General features: G+C 40.8%; 1 protein-coding gene across 1 annotated transcript in view; it reads right to left on the bottom strand.

Annotated features, from left to right (window-relative positions):
* Positions 1–15850, bottom strand: part of T265_09674 (hypothetical protein) — a gene marked incomplete at both ends in the record, with an annotated part of 117825 nt that extends 101975 nt beyond the window's left edge. The window contains one exon of the mRNA XM_009175825.1: positions 15198–15850. Coding sequence (XP_009174089.1) covers positions 15198–15611 — 414 coding nt within the window. The remainder of the gene's footprint in view (positions 1–15197) is intronic.
* Between the last annotated feature and the right edge of the window lie 351 nt (positions 15851–16201).

Genomic DNA, 16201 nt, shown 5'->3' with positions numbered 1-16201 from the left:
ACCAGAAAATAGGTGTGAAATATTGTGCTTTAAGACTGCCAGAACAACAAAAACGGAAATAATCGTCTGTGCACAACTTTTCAGCTTTTCAGCAAGGACTGACTTCATCTGTGAGATGAAATCCAGGCGAAAACTTTAAGTAATGTATAGTATTATCCGAGCATTATCTGAGCGTTTCCGACCAGAAAATAGGCATGAAATATTGTGCTCCAAGACCGCCAGAACAACAAAAACGGAAATAATATCATCAGGAAATATAATCCAGGCGAAAACTTTAAGTAATGTATAGTATTATCCGAGCATTATCTGAGCGTTTCCGACCAGAAAATAGGCATGAAATATTGTGCTCCAAGACCGCCAGAACAACAAAAACGGAAATAATATCATAAAACCAGGAAATATTGCTGTCGACGGTTTGGTATTCACTAAGCTCGTCTTTAATATTCTGGGACACTCTGTATTCAGCAAAAGACTGAAAACAATACAGAAGCAGAATCAACCTCCCCCCGTGAAAAGGCGGTGGAGTTTAGGAAAAATATATCATGCAGCAACCACTGTGCTGTAATTCTAATTAGCAGGCATCAGTATTGTTTGATCGGCTACGTACCGCAAATATCCCAGGAAACTGACAGTTTTCAATCACTTAGGAGTGATCAGTCGTAAAACCAGCTTGTCAGTGGGCCGCTCGAAACAATGAACTGTAAGGATAAACTCTTACAAAAACAATGAATTATTGTGTTCAACTCTTACGGGTCGACTAACTGCCTTTAGGAATTAGTGAAGTTGCGCTCCCTACCCTGCTGAAAAGTTTCTTAGAGGCCTATGGTGAAAATTCCACTTAGTACTTTTGGAGGTGATTCCGCCTTAGAAGAAGCGCAAAACCAGGTGTCGCGCACACGCGTACCGACGGTCCATTGCTTGTCTGTCCAGGGAATCAGTCAAACACAAACTTAAAACTCACAACAGCTAGCGTGCCAAACAGCTCAGGCAAATGAAACAGATAATACCCATTTTGGGTACAAAAACCAGGACATCTCCCATTTTCGGTAGCTCCGTTTATCCTACCACTTCTTTGAGGCTATCCTGGTTTAAATGCCGGAGCTCTCTTGTCTCGAATCGCCACCTTCAGGTGGTTTTATTACAGAAAAACGCTCAATAATGAGGGGTCTAGGCCTTACCAACACACCCAACGGTGTAGTGAAATGCGCCTGATTGAAAACATCAGTAGAGCATCGGTCTTATCGCCGCGTTATCGGTGTCTCAAAAGTAACTGGCAGAGTACTGCCATCTCCGTAAAGAGGAAGACAGTCCCAAGAATGTAGAAAGGAATTTTGGGATCTTGAAGGGCAGCTGCCCAGTATGCTTTCCACTCACTTCCTATAAATTTCTTCCTTGTTGAAATGCAGGACCCAAGCATAGACAGAAAGATAGGCTTTGGAATGGACTTCACCCAATAACCTCCCGCTCGCCAGCAAAGCGCTCTACCAAATGAACTATCAAGGGCGCTGCTTCTCAGCGTACTCGTGCACTTGAACTGTCAGCTTTACTTCGTAATGTCTGTCAGTTGAGTTAACGGTTGCCGTCCGTCTCTACAGTTGGTAAAATTCTTGTGTGATTTCGGCAATCATCCAGACACTGCCCAAGCAATGTTCGTATGAACTGATGAAAGGTAACTTAAACGACCTACTTTTGATACTGACAGACATCATCTGTTGGATAGTGGGGTGGAGGTGAGGCAAGTCCAGGGTGAAGCTCAAGAGCAGGGACATTACGAGGAGCACTATCATATGTTGTTCAGTTGATACAATCGTCCAGTAGGAGAAAAAACGTTGGTATGAGTCAGGAGCCAGGATATTCATCCCCACATTGCACTTTAAACTTCAATAAAAAGCAGCTTTTAGACCGTACTCAGGTGTTGTACGAAGGGCCTATAAGGAAGTTGCTTGAAGCAGGAAGATAAGCCTTGTGGGTCTCACCTCTTTCGGTCTGGGCAACTTAATCCAAGTAGAGTCATTTGGTGGACCGATTGCAGATACATCCCCATTTTCGCTACTTATTACTGGTCAAATAGATGAGTTATCGGTGAAAACTAAAAATTTGACCCGTTGTTTACAGAGCTAGATTCCGCATCTTATTGACGGGCCGAGTTGGACTTGGACAACTGAAAATGATGGAAAATTATTTTCAAGTTGCCAACCGAACCACAGTTCGGACTTCATATCTTGACAGAACACGAAATCAGTTTGGTTAGGCGTTTTATTTTTGTCTTTTCAGCCCCATACACTGTCCCCGAAGTTTTCTCCACCCCAACAAAACTTTGGTGTAAAAATATGCAAAAGGTGCATAGGACTTATCCAAAGTAATCAGAAAACTTGGTGATCTATGATACGCCGGACCCGTCCCCTATGGTGATTCTATCTCTCTATATGTTCAAAACTGCAACTCTAATAAAGTAGTATCACTTTATATTTGCACTACTCATAAGGTTGCTGAAAATTCGTCGACAGCCCACAATCGGTTTCGCCCTTCTTGGGGCCCATCAGGTAGGTGCAGTCCCCGAGTTTCCGTCAACCTTATGTTTTACTTGAAGCCAAAATGAAAGAAATTAACGAAGTACACTCATTTGTAAACTAATTTGGTTTTGAGAGTGACCCACCTAGAACCCAGCTGAATCTCTCGTTTGTAATGTTTGTGTTGCGCCTGCCTGATGAGCCCCAAAAAGGGTGAAACCGGTCGTGGGCTGTCGACGGATTTTCATCAACCGTATGAGTAGTACATTACAAAGGTATACATGTATCGTGATATCTCGAATATCGTAGCGACTGAAACATGACGCGGCCTGATGCAGCACATTCAGTTACCTGGAAACATCACAAACGAGGGGTTCAGCTGGATTCCAGGTGAGTTTCTCGACAAACCAAATTAGTTTGCAAATGAGTGTATTTCGCTAGTATCACTTTACGTCAATTTTTCGGTAAGACTTGTGTACACCCTTTTTACTAGGTGGTCCGGTAGCTCACTTGAATGCGCCAGTCGTAGGATTCAGCTGGGACCATTGAAAATGGATCCATAACGTCAACCTGGGCCCAGCTTCACCAACTTCATTAGGATACTTCGTGTGAGGCTTTATTTCCAGAACTTGTTATCCAAACAGCCACTCAAAAACCATTTAATCTGAGTAATAAACCCGTCAAACAGTTATGAAGCGGGCCTATCGTATCTTAAGAGTTTCATAGCCGTGAAACTCTACGTTGACCTTGTACCGAGCATTGCTGTTTATTATCACCCTGTGTGGTTCATAGCAGCAGTGCTTGAGGGGCAGTTTGACAGGCCAAACTGACAGATACTAGGCTTCTAAACGAGTACGGTAACCATTAGATTAGGAACAACGATATCCGGTCTGCTAGACCTGGCTAGACCTGACAGAAATTTGTGGAAGAACCAATATTCGTACATCACCTGTTCTTTTTCAGAACACCTAACTGTTGTGATGCGTTAGCACTATAAACTGGGCGTCGTAACTTAACCTTTAAAAATCCCTGCAAGCCTGTAATAGGCTACCCCAACTTTACCATAAATCTCTTATACTTTTTTAGATCCGCGGACTACCGTTGCGCTGTCAGTTGAGAAATCGGTGCTTAATTTTTAAAACAATTACTGACTTCGTGATCTTCTTCAGTCGTCACCAGCAAGTGACGTCGGTTGTATTGATTTGTTTCCTCCCTTGGGGCCCATTTCACAGCGCTGTGAGCTGCCGGGCTAAAGTAACTAAACGGAATGCCCGCGTTTCGGCTCGATGATATCTGAGGTAGATTTGCATGTGTACAAATTGTTACCATACTTCAATCTGTTCCATCTACCTGACCCGAGTAAAGATTGAGTAAACACCCCTTTTCAATACTTACACAGTAAAAAACTCTAATTAGCTAGTCATGGAAATAGCGAGTAAACTTTGGTCTCCTTTGTGCCTAAAACCCTCAAACGTAGACAGTAGAAACTGTAGATCTAATCTGAAAAACACGCGTGGAGTGTAACCTGGGTGCACTATCTTGATCTATACTTTGAAAAACCGTACACTGTTTCTGCATTTGGCTCGAAACTGTGCGATTTCAATTCATATTAGTCTGGCGGTACTGCCAGTCATAGATCGGAGGAAGGCAAACGTGACATCTGTGCAACAGCAATTAGTTGGACCAAACAAAGTAAATTTTATCAAAAAATTCACAGTTTTCCTGGAATTTCAAGTTATGGACCAAAACAGAGGCTAGCAAAACCAAGTAAATTTATGATGAATTTGCCGCTCCCGAGTAGGACTAAACGGGAACTAACAACTCCCCCCCCCGTTGATATACTCGCCCAGATTAGGACAAAATCTGAGTGCAACAGAAGTGTCTTTTAAACTTCGCTTGTGGTCTAAGTCCATAGTAAATGGAAGTCATACAAGATTTCTCCATTCTAAGACTATTGCGTTACAAAATAGATACCTTTTTTCGGCCTACCACTCAGTTTCTAACCAAGGTTATTCCACGCCCCCCTCCCCTAACTGCACAATACCTCCCAAGAACGTCAAAAGGCAACTCTTAGGTTCCGTTTCCTCGGGTAACACGTGTTAATTCGGTTGGATGAATCACAGACTAGCTCGCTTCTGAGGCATTCGCAGTGCAATTTTTGTAGTTATTGCAGATTGTTACATCCAGCGCAGAAAGCCTCAAGGAACGCACTAGGTCTCTTCGACTGTTTATTACTAAATAAAAAAACTTCGAGTGTTAACCGTGTGGAATTTCGCGCGAGCTATAAAGTTATACCCTATATTTCAACATTTCCTGTTTGCAAAGTAACACAAGGGTATGCCAACTGGTTTGTCTGGTATTGGATTAAAACTCGGTGTGCTATAAAAAGAACAACGAATTGGTTCCTACAGCCAATAAAATGCAATAAAACAGAGTAGCATTTCCCGATCTGTCTTCAAATTGCGTTCATCGCCGAGGAGCCCGTTATGCTACCCATAACTAAAACGTTACTTCAGCATCTTATGGGTCATGAGGTTGATAGACCATGCAAGTCGGATGGACCACATTCCTACCACCATCTCTGGTTGTGCGTTTGGATTGCCTGTTGCCAAGCTGACAGTGTAAGTAGGTGGTGGGTTTTGTAATCTCCTGGGAACAGCTGGGACGCTCTATTATGAGCTGGTGCCAGTTAGCGGAAATTCCTCCAGTCGAGGTCCGCCAGTGTTGTCATAGTCTTGATGTTTTAGCAGGATAAAAAACATACAGGTTCCAGGTGAGTCCCTCGAAAAACCAAATTAGTTTGCAAATGAGTGTATATTCGCTAATTTCGTGCAATTTGGCTTCAATTAGAACATAAGGTTGACGGAAACCCGGGGACTGCGCCTACCTGATGACCCCCAAAATGGGTGAAAACGGTCGTGGGCTGTCGGCGGATTTTCAGCAACCATATGAGTAGTACATTACATACATACATATTTTACAGTATTGATCTCCGGATAACGAGATGATGAAGTATACAATGTGCGGGATGAGTAATTTTCGCTTCACTTTATGTATGCATATCAATAATTGTTTGTAGGATCACTCGCTCATGAGAGAAATCTCTCCTCAAAAATCTCAGAAAAGATCTGCCATTAGTTTTTATTCGAGAGGACCATTTCGAATGCTATTCACTTGGTATCACTGCTAGTCTAATGTAAAGGGCGTGGATGCCAAAATTTGTTTTTCGAATGACAGGATCAAGGGAACCTTCCGGAATTTTAATGATATTCAGCTGTGCTACCAACAAACTCTGGACGCATTTCTTCCCTGTGTTATTTCGCTTCTAAAAATCGCTAAAAACGCTAAAATTCGTTAACATATGAGCACTCTTGTTCGTTGCTAAAAATGAATGTCAATCAAAGACGTTCGTGTTGAGCAGTTCAGGACAAGTTCAGGACGAACAATTTGATGAGAGATATCTTTGTTCACAGCAAATGATTGTCTCGTAATTGCCTCCAACGGCGAGCGTTTGAGAGTTGAGTGCAAGTCGGTACATCATCCTTCGTCCCAATATTCGCAAAAACCAACTTTTAATTACATCGTACCAGGTTCCTTTACTATGGTCCCATTCGGATTTAAAGAACTAAAACTTGGCGAGCCAAGCCAATCAAAACTGAGTTGGTACAAAAAGAATCACGACCTTTCACAAGACGGGAAACCGAAGGGTATTCTAGCTGAAAAATCATCAAGACACGTTTATCAGATGATCACGTCCTCTTTTGTTTTTCCTCTTTGGCTTAGTTTACTTGAGGTGATGTAAACGCACGTATACTGGAAATCTGTATATTGTGTTGACAGAATAGAGCAGAATAATTTTTCTACTACGAGAACAAGAGATGTCGCTGGTCACGCATGAGGACATAGAGAATGAGAGGTCAGCAACGCCAAAAACAACCGTAGAATTCAGAAACCCGAACACAAGTCCCTTCAAGGTCACGGCGAAAAACATATGACCTATATTAACAAATAAGAAGACAAAATGACCGTGCTACGTTTCGGATAACCAGTTCGTTGTATTTTGCTACGACTGATATTTTTCACGCAATGACCTATAATGTATGATTGTCAAAAATCAATAAATTTTGACCGGTTTCATATTCTTGCTATTTTTGTCAAGAATAGTGACACAGCGGTGTTACTCCGCCCATGATTGAACTAGCAGGTTCATCACTGGTGTGGGCGTATCGTAGACTGAGGACGTAATCATATGATCAGACCAAGACGTCATCGAAAGAGCATTATTTGAATAGACCATAATAAGATAATCAGCAAACATAAGTTTTGCATTACACAAAACCTCAGTTTGGGAGGAAATAAATTCCGGTAAACTTCAAGGGAATCTATTTAGAAATAAATTATTGGCAGATAGAAATGAGCTGGATGCTGTGGAATCACTCTCTGGCCATGTGGTGATGTCACGCAGGAGACCAGCCGGCAGTAAGACGAATGAACATTACTTTGGGGCCGTTTCAATTAGCACCATAGCTTCAGGATACCTTGCAGTGTAAGAAAACGCTTTTGTGAACATCAGAGGATAGAGTTCAGACTTTGTCGGGACAAAATATCTTTTCCATCTACCTCTCACAAAGTTATTTAAAACCCTTAAATATTTGAAAGGCCCAAAATTTGATCTATTCTTTGTCGAGTGACTCATTTTTTGTCGATGTGAATTCCTTGACCATTTATTTTCCAGCGAAATTACAATCATCCTAACTCTTTTTATCATAGCAAGAAAGCCAGTCTACGCTGAAAAGCCGAGACGCATTGTAGAAAGCCAAACAACAAAAAGTACTTTGTAAAGTTCTGCGAGGATTTGATGGCGCTGGGTTTTCAGTAGTTCCAAATTCAACTGGTATTTTAAACTCTGAAGTAACGCTGCAAATGTGGCGTTGTTTTAGATTTCTTAAAGTCCATTCAGATAACTTGATCAATACCAACGGATAGCGTGTATCCTTTGTAGATTTCAACTTAACTAAAGATACGATAAGCCTTTGAAAATTTCCTCAAAATGAACCTGCTTTTCACCGTGTAAACTTCTCTTACACACGGTAAGCTTAAAACGTGAATCAATACGTGCTTTCGTAAGTATGAGTCGAAACATTTATGCTTCATAGTGAGCAGTGAAGGACAAGTGGATTAACCTGATCTGTTCAAGCTTGACGATTAGTCCGGGTAATAGGGAACCTTGGTGACCGTGAGAAAAAAGAACCACTGGTCGTCAAGCTTAAATAATCCCTAAATTGACCAGTATACTCGACATATGGGATACATCTTACTGGTCTGTGAACAATTCTGTTTGCAGTATTGATGCCCTTTTTGTTTGCATTTTTCCCACCGTTTCCTCATAATTAACCCGGCACACCAACTTCAAAGTTACACCACCGCTACGAACCACTACGCCCCCCAATGGAACCACCCGACGGAATAACTAATAGCGGTCAAACGTCGTCCCGGGCTACCAGCACGTATATGAACACACACGTAACACTACTGAACGCACAACCACTAACCCACCGCTACGCACAACTACGCACTGATGATGTCACCTCGAGTGGTGATGAAACGTTTGCAACCAAATTGCCCAGCTCAGCGAACAAGCCAACGAGCATCTACGCCACCTGAGCTACTGGCGTTTTCCTCTATAGGATATCGTACCACAAACTAACGTAGCAAATGTAGTGTGTTTGTTTGTGGTCTTTATCATGTTTTTTTTGTAAAACTGTCATGCTCATAGAATACAAGAGCAAAAATGACGGATAACGGCACAAAAGAGCAAAAATTAGCACTGAAAAAAAGAACTTGGAGTCACTTTGTCGGAGTAAATATCTGCTTTTGTCTGTTAAAAACCGGAGTGGCAGTACTTAACCTCAGTACTTAACCTCATTCGACTTAAGGACTGGTTCAATTCATGTACTCCAGCTTGTCTGATCTAAAAGTAAGACATCTGTCGGAACGTGATTCTTCACTGCCTCTGCTTGTTTTTACTTCTTTTGGCCATAATCGTGTTGGTCCATATTTCATATCATTGTTTTCAGATTCCAGTCTTGGAATATGAACAAGGCCAGAAGTTCACATCATCTTGAATACCATAAACAAGTCAACTCATCGATTGAGAATATCCCAGTACCGTACCACTTCACAGAATTTTGTTGAAGCACTGCCGTAAAATTAAAGAGGCAATATCCAACTCACAGTACCGGTTATGAATACTAGAAGAATGATGTTCTTAACATAGTATGTTATTGGCAATCTAGTGGAATATAGGTATCTCAGGTGTGCTACTTGGTTGTTGGTCTGCTCGCTGAGCTTGGCAGTTGGGTTGCAAACATTTTATCACTAATCGAGGTGACGTCATCAGTGTGGGAGTGAGTGGGTTAGTATGCTGTTATTCAGTAAGAATAGTCATTTTGAGTTTCTCACTTGAACTCTGAAGCAGGGTTAGGAGGGAGCAAGGCAGATGGATCAGAGCAACCGAGCGTTCTTACCAAGCAGGTATTCATAATTTATCATTATTTATTGTTATTCGTCAGTAAAGGTGAGTTCAGTAGCCTTTGCAGTAGTTAGTTATATGCAGAACAACTGCGCCGTCGTTTTGGTGAATTACAGGTTATCTTACTACTGATCAAGCAACAAGTAATGTTCAGGTAAATTAAAGCAATCGTCGACGAAACTTGTATAGGAGTTACGGCTGAGAGGATTATTGAAATCCATCAGTTTTCTCTAAAACGTGGTAAGATTTCGGGTTTTAATGTTTCCCACAGACAGAAATATTGATGCTCGATGTGTGGCTGTTGCGACGCAAAATATAAAACGCATTTCAAACTTCACAAGAAAATTGGCTTGGCAATTCAAACGCAGCCAACACAAGGAAGTGACTGTTGTCCAAAATAGCCTGCTAATGCGAAGCTTCAACGTAGCATAATTTGTTGAGATTATTACACTATTCTTACCCAGCTTCAAACATCAAAGGCTCAATCTCTGATAAGAACGAAAGGATTTCTCAATTCCCTATCTAGTCGATAAAAAACTTTATGAACTCTCTTCAGAAACCACGAAGTTTCTACATAAACCAACCTACAACCTTTTGATTTATTACTTGCTCTGAGTAGAAAAGAATAATTTTACTGACACCACAAAATAGAACGATTGTACAAGGTAACGTAACGAAAATGAACAAACATCAACTAACAAGTTCGCAGTCTTGTAACCACAGTCAAAATGTGGCTAAAAAACTTAGTAGGGTAGTGTGTTGATGAAAACGTACGGTCTGACGCAACTCTTATCATATAACTGGCACAGGCAATATCAACATGTCCAACGGATCGAAATGAGTTTCACTTTGCGCGATGTGGTTCCAAAGGCAGAATAATCTGTTTATTACGATTTTTTGATCAAAATCATGTTTTTGGAAGGACTTGGAAATGACAACGTTTTGGCTGTAAAAGCCAAGGTTTCCTGAACGATATTTACTGCTGATGGAAGCCTTCTTTCCTTCTGACAAGGCAGACTGATACGTTATGATGTGCATGTCAAGAAAAACAAGTGAAATTTTACGTCGTCCAGCTGAAATTCTCGTTATAGCGATCCTACCGTCAAAGTGCATTGGTCCTTCCTATGCTTATTCGAAAAAAGAAAGCAAAGTTCTAATATATCGTCGAAGCTCGTAGCAATTAGGTAACCCGCAGCTTGCATGCTTGAGTTGGCAACTGAATAACCCAACCAGGCAACCAGATCATAAATTTTCTTTAGAGGGACCAATTTTTGTTGCCAAATGATGAAAAAACCATGGAACAGGCTAATTTGAAGATATAAATACTAGGCATCATTGTATTCTAGCTGTCTTCTGGAAAGGTGGAATTTCTTACCAACTTTGTTCAAAATGCCCTTAGTGAGTAGAGTATGGGAGAATAAATTCTAACAGCTTGTTTAAATACTTTGTCCAAATAGGTAACTTTTAAAGAAGAGCTAGTCCTGAGAAGACAGCTGAGTGAATTTGCTCAAAAACAACAAGAATCCGATTTTAGATTTTGCACCTCGTGGCTGTGCACATTGTTCTTCAGCGGTATGTCTGGAAAGGTGTCAGTTTTAAGCTGTTTTAATACTGATTCAAACAAACCTTAAGTAACGTAACCTGCGGTTACTTTTCTTTCTGACTAACTCGGTGCAGTTCCCATTCATCTTTCAATGCCCTATTTACAAGAGGACAACGCTTCATGGACGAAAAACAAGAAAACATGGTCGATGTGCCGCTATTTTAAAGTGTCATAGCAACATGGCTGAGATTTAGATAGTTGGATGCTTTGAATGGACCAAGCTGAGTATACGGTTTGGGGTTACAAAGGCAGCATGGACGAGGAAAGATGAAAATGAATTTCTTCGTCTAATAACAAGGTTAGTTGACAAACAGCTTGGTATGCTGTATACGTATCAATGCAATGCTGCTGTGTAACGTTGAGTTTGCCTCTAAACACGTATGGTTGGCTGAAGTCAGTGAGCGTTAAAACCGCTTAGACTGTAAATGGTGCTCTGTTTTGCGTGCAGGTTCTATTTTCTATCAGATTTTCCATTTAGTCAGGTAACAAAAATAAGCTTTGTGCTCTTTTTTCATACTAGGCTTACTTAGAAAGTCCAGAGTGCTTGATAAAATTTACCTGGCTGCAACACTCACCGCTACCACGCTGGCTTAACGCTTCTGTAACTTTGAAGCTACTGTTTTGAAGCAAACGCTGTTAAACTTAAAGCCTACAAATACACCAGTTTGATGATGTGGAGCATGCTGGATTATCATTCGAATTTTACCTGACACTTGAGATAGAGTGAAAAACAAGAGAGATGTTTCATTTTGGATACGATACTAAGTGATAAAACGAGGTGCAACATTTTGACTCAAAGCACAATAATACGCCGGGACAAGTAAAAATTTCCAACAATTTTAGTGAGACTTGTTGGCGCTTTCCGTTTTGAGTTGAAAAATATACCAAATAATTCAGATTGCCATGCCATTGCTTAGACCGTATGTCCTGAATGTTTCATTCAGAATGCTAGAGTCGACTAGCCAAGCCCAGGGACTGGAGATCATTTACACCCACGAAAATAGTTACATTTATTCTGGATATCACATCTCTATATAAATGAATATAAATAAACAGACATTTTATCCAAGCTCAATTGCATTTTAGTGGCTACTGGAGTAAAAATGCCGGTTTATTGATGGCGAGTGGTGTGGGAAATGTTACGAGGCAATCCATTCCGCCGCAAAAGTGCAGAACACAGTCATCTCTAAAAAGATTGCTCCTATGGGGGGTCGACGTGAGCTCAAGGCCAAATTCGCATAGAAAACCGTAGAAGATGGTTACTCAGTCGGTCTATGGGCCAATAATCTCAGAAATACAACCCATTTAAAAAACCAATAAATCCTATTTAGACCATTGACCATCCCTTTCCATTGTTTAGGTAATCTGAATTCAGTCGATCTATTAGTGAGGACTAAGACAGCGTTACAACAAAAATTTTAAAGGTGTAAAATGTGCGCAAGGGATATAAGAGTGTAAAAGGGAAGATATGAAGGCAAACCTTTCACAGCATGCAAACTAATACAGATGCACTAGTACTGTGCATGTCCAACTGTATTTTTGCAAAGTACTACTACTTGTAATGGCTGAGGCAGTGTTTTCTCAATATGGAAGTGGAAAGAAATATTAACCCCCCAAAATAGTGCGGATGCCATTTTGGCCGACTTTTAGGTTAAACGTGAGTAAAATTCCTCCACAGATTTTTCCAGTTGGCAGGAAAGTTACGGACTTCCTAACTTTTCCTGAAAGTTTTTGTGCATTAGAAGTCAGACACTTTGAATGCTTCTTATTGTTTCCAAAGAATTGTGTTGCCTATCATATTTTACCTCGGTATGTTGCACGGTCGAAAAATCGTTATGCTCATTTGGCATTACCTTCCCTAGTAAACCATTAGGTATTTTCAACTGAGGTAAACCATTTCATTTCAGAAACACGCCGTAACTACACAATCAGATATATCGACTCTATCCTCAGCAGCACAAGACAGCTTTTATACTTAGATAGATAACCTTGTAGTATTCAATTTGTTACTAGAATAGGCCCACTGAAAACGCTCCTAAATATTTGAAACATTTTGTCAATTACCTAGAAACAAAAATCGGTAGCAGTACCCATGAGAATTCTTATTAGTAGTAAGCAGTGATTTCTGCAAATTTGTTACTTCATGTATAAGTCGTTGTGAGTGATGAAGCGTGTTATTAGCCGGCAATTGAAATAAAGGTAAGCATGGGGCGGAGTAAAATACATAGCTGCAATGGTCAGAATGTCTAACAGTAACTTCTAGAAAACATGCAACCACGGCAAGGCTATCCTGGCTTTCAGCCAACTGGATGTATGTAACTACAAACCACTCCTATCATTCTGTTGAGAAGATTACTTCCGCAACAAGGTCAGCCAAAGTAAATAGTTACTGAAACCGGCTTTTTCTGTGCGATCTGCATCCGAATGCTACTGGATGTACGGTAAAATAGAAGTGCAACGGGTTCAAACAGATTCCTTGGATGTGATTTGAAATTTCGCTACCCAAACACATTTACGGAAATATAAATCGCTATTTAGCTATAAGCAGGTCGTTGGTCAACAAGCTTAGGCAAGAGTGCCGCCCATATTGCCTCGACGTTCTGTAGAAAACCGGACAAAACAAAACGCATTCTTCCTATTGCATAAGCAGTCATAAGGCAACATTATACTGTCAACATTTGCACGCTACTCTTGACCCACATTTGGCTTCCAGAAGCAAGTCGAAGTCAGTAGAGTGAAGAGGAGGAATAATAGCAATACTTATGTGTCTCTATATTTTAGAAGTAATTCAATAATTCTGCTAATCATAAACCGTCAAAATATATCTCGCTGCTGTGTCACACTGCTTCGAACGATGAACAAATGATGGAGTATTATTTCTGTTCTCAAATATCGCTAGCATATTAACATATTGTATTTTATCCTTTACTTAATGAGTATCCAATCAAGGAAAGCACAAGAGTGACAATTTTGAAAATGCCTACAGGCTGCATCTTGTTTTGTGGCGCCTGCAATGATCTTTGAGTTGATAAGCTCAAATCAGTTGAAGAGACCTTGTCTCTTGTCTTATTGACTCGACGGCTGTGCTTCTGTTCTCAAAGCCAAAAACATGAATAATCCTAAAGAATTTAAACTAGAACGTGCGAAGTATTTCAAAAGATATACGGGACCTTCTTATTAATGATACAAACTGAAGAGCCTTCATGTTATTGTTTACAACAAATCATTGCAAAGCTATCAACACCAAATAGTCCTAGTCTCAGTTTGAATTACCAGAAGTAGCAAAAATATGCCACAAATTTTGTCACAAATATGACAAACGCTACCTCAACTTGGTCGGTTTCGAAGTGGAGATTGTTCACCTGGGAGATGCTTCCGAATGGTAATATGAGGCTCAGCTACGCAACCAGAAAATTTTTGTTTGCTCTATATATGTTGGAAACTTGGAAAATGGCCTGCTTCGTTTTCATGATGAGGCTTGGTTTGTGGAACAGCTGCGCACCTTCCTACAGCTGACGCAAGCAATGTCTGCGTAACCATGTTTTTGTCTCAAAGAATGTGTTAGGGCCATTTTCTCCCTGGATGTTGCGATTAAAACATAAAACATATTATTGTCACGTGATTAAAATTAAAATTTCAAGACCAGAAGTGCTAAGCATTTACTAAGATGCTTAGTCCCTACTTGAGGGTGACATGACTGATGTATAGTTTTCCTGTCAGGGTGACTTCAGACGTAGTTTGCGAGAACGAATCTTAGTTACCGCTGGCTTCGATGCTTGCTGCTTTTAAATTTTTACATATGACACGATTATATATTTTTGTACAATTCGAGCCACATAGGAAGTCAGTCATGCGGATGTATTTACAACCAAGCTATTACCAATAACGGCTGGTAAAACTTCTAATTCCAATGCACGTAGCGTAACAAATATTGCAAAGTAAATAGTTTTACCAGATGTTCATCGAAATGAACAAGACCAAGAGGAAACAGAAAAGACAAAAAACGCTGTTAGTCAAGTTTTACTGCAAGAAAGAGCACATTTAGAGTACTTATCCCGATGCACCCAATGATTCCAACAATAGATGTGTAAAAAACACATTTTCTCTCCTAAACTACAAGTGAGAAATTTTCTAGGTTGATCAGCAAAATAGTAAGGGCGAGTCAAATATTCTTTATTTTCTCTGAATATTTTGAGTCCACATTACCTCTGAGTACAGATGCAACTCCAGAGCATTTCACTCTTAGTGGTAGAGATAAATCGATATGCAAAGACAAAAAGGTGCAATTTTATTTGTTGACGTTCGTCATGTCGCTTTGAGACTGATTATATTTGAGCGCCTAGCATCTCTGACTGTCTTAGACAGCATTTATGACCAACCACTGCTTCCAAGTGCATTCTAAAATACCCTGGAAAATGTTACATCATTTGGCCGGACAGCTGTCAAGCATGAGTGAAGTGTGTGATGAAAACTGAGCACAGGTTCTCAACAGTCAGCATACGTATGTGTTAGATAAAATTCCAATAACATGAAAAGGTAAATAGGTACTCACATAAGAGTTTTCTAGAAGTATCGAAGAATCATAGCCGGCCAAACCATTCGGCGTTGTTAATTCTTCTCGGTTGCCCATAGGAAATTTGTCGGTATCGGGCACACTGAAGCCAAATGTCGAGCCAACCAGTGGATTCATACCACGAGCGTAGTTGCTCGAAAGCAACGATTCCGATGTTTGGGAAGATCCAAGAAAGCTGTGGGGTTCAACTAAATCATTAACAAAGCCTGACGATGTCGACTTCATCTGTGGGCTATCGAAAAAGCGTCCGATCGAATTGCCCTGGAAGTCTATATGTGTTTCCTTGTCCAAATAATGATCACTATCTTCCCACTTCCGCTTTTTGCTAGGAGGTTCAACACCCATTATCCTGTTTGTCAAAAAGTCCGTGCTGTATGTTGGGCCAGAAAGCATTGCACAAAAAACGGCTGTCCGTTATTTTCAGTTAATTTCACAGCGCACGCCCAGTGAAAGTCATTATGCCGCCTTGTCACCTGCACATGTTTCATAAGGTTCCAGGGAAAATGTGACTTATTATATTCGCCTCGAGGCTGGAAAGTCCGCTCCTTGTTACTGGGTGCCTGAGTTTACGTACAGCGCATACACGCTTCGCAGCTGCTTTTAAGCTCATGTACACGAAAACGCGCGGTGTATATCATATAGTGCGGCGAATTGGCGCTTTTCAAGGTCACCCTACTGCAGTCCAATCTCAGCTAGCCGGCCTGCAAGGTTAGTCTGGAGGTGAAAAGTAGTTGGATGGCTCTCATAAGCTTAACACATCATACTCAGCTGGTGAAAAGTTGCTTTCAGCTGTGCGATTTTTCTCTCGAGCGAGTAAAGGCAAACAAAATGGGACAGCATTCAGTGGTTCCCGGTCCCATGTGATTATTAAAATTATCGAAACCTGCCACGGATTTCACGGATTGACAAACGGGAGCGAGGCTCTTACGAGAGATTCCCTGGTCGCGTTTGTTCTTCTCCTTAAGCTGCTTCCGTTCACCCCA

The sequence above is a fragment of the Opisthorchis viverrini genome (assembly GCF_000715545.1).
Source record: "Opisthorchis viverrini unplaced genomic scaffold opera_v5_296, whole genome shotgun sequence".
NCBI classification, from domain to species: Eukaryota; Metazoa; Platyhelminthes; class Trematoda; order Opisthorchiida; family Opisthorchiidae; genus Opisthorchis; species Opisthorchis viverrini.
Note: the sequence above shows the minus strand (reverse complement) of the source record. Positions and strands in the feature narration are given on the sequence as shown.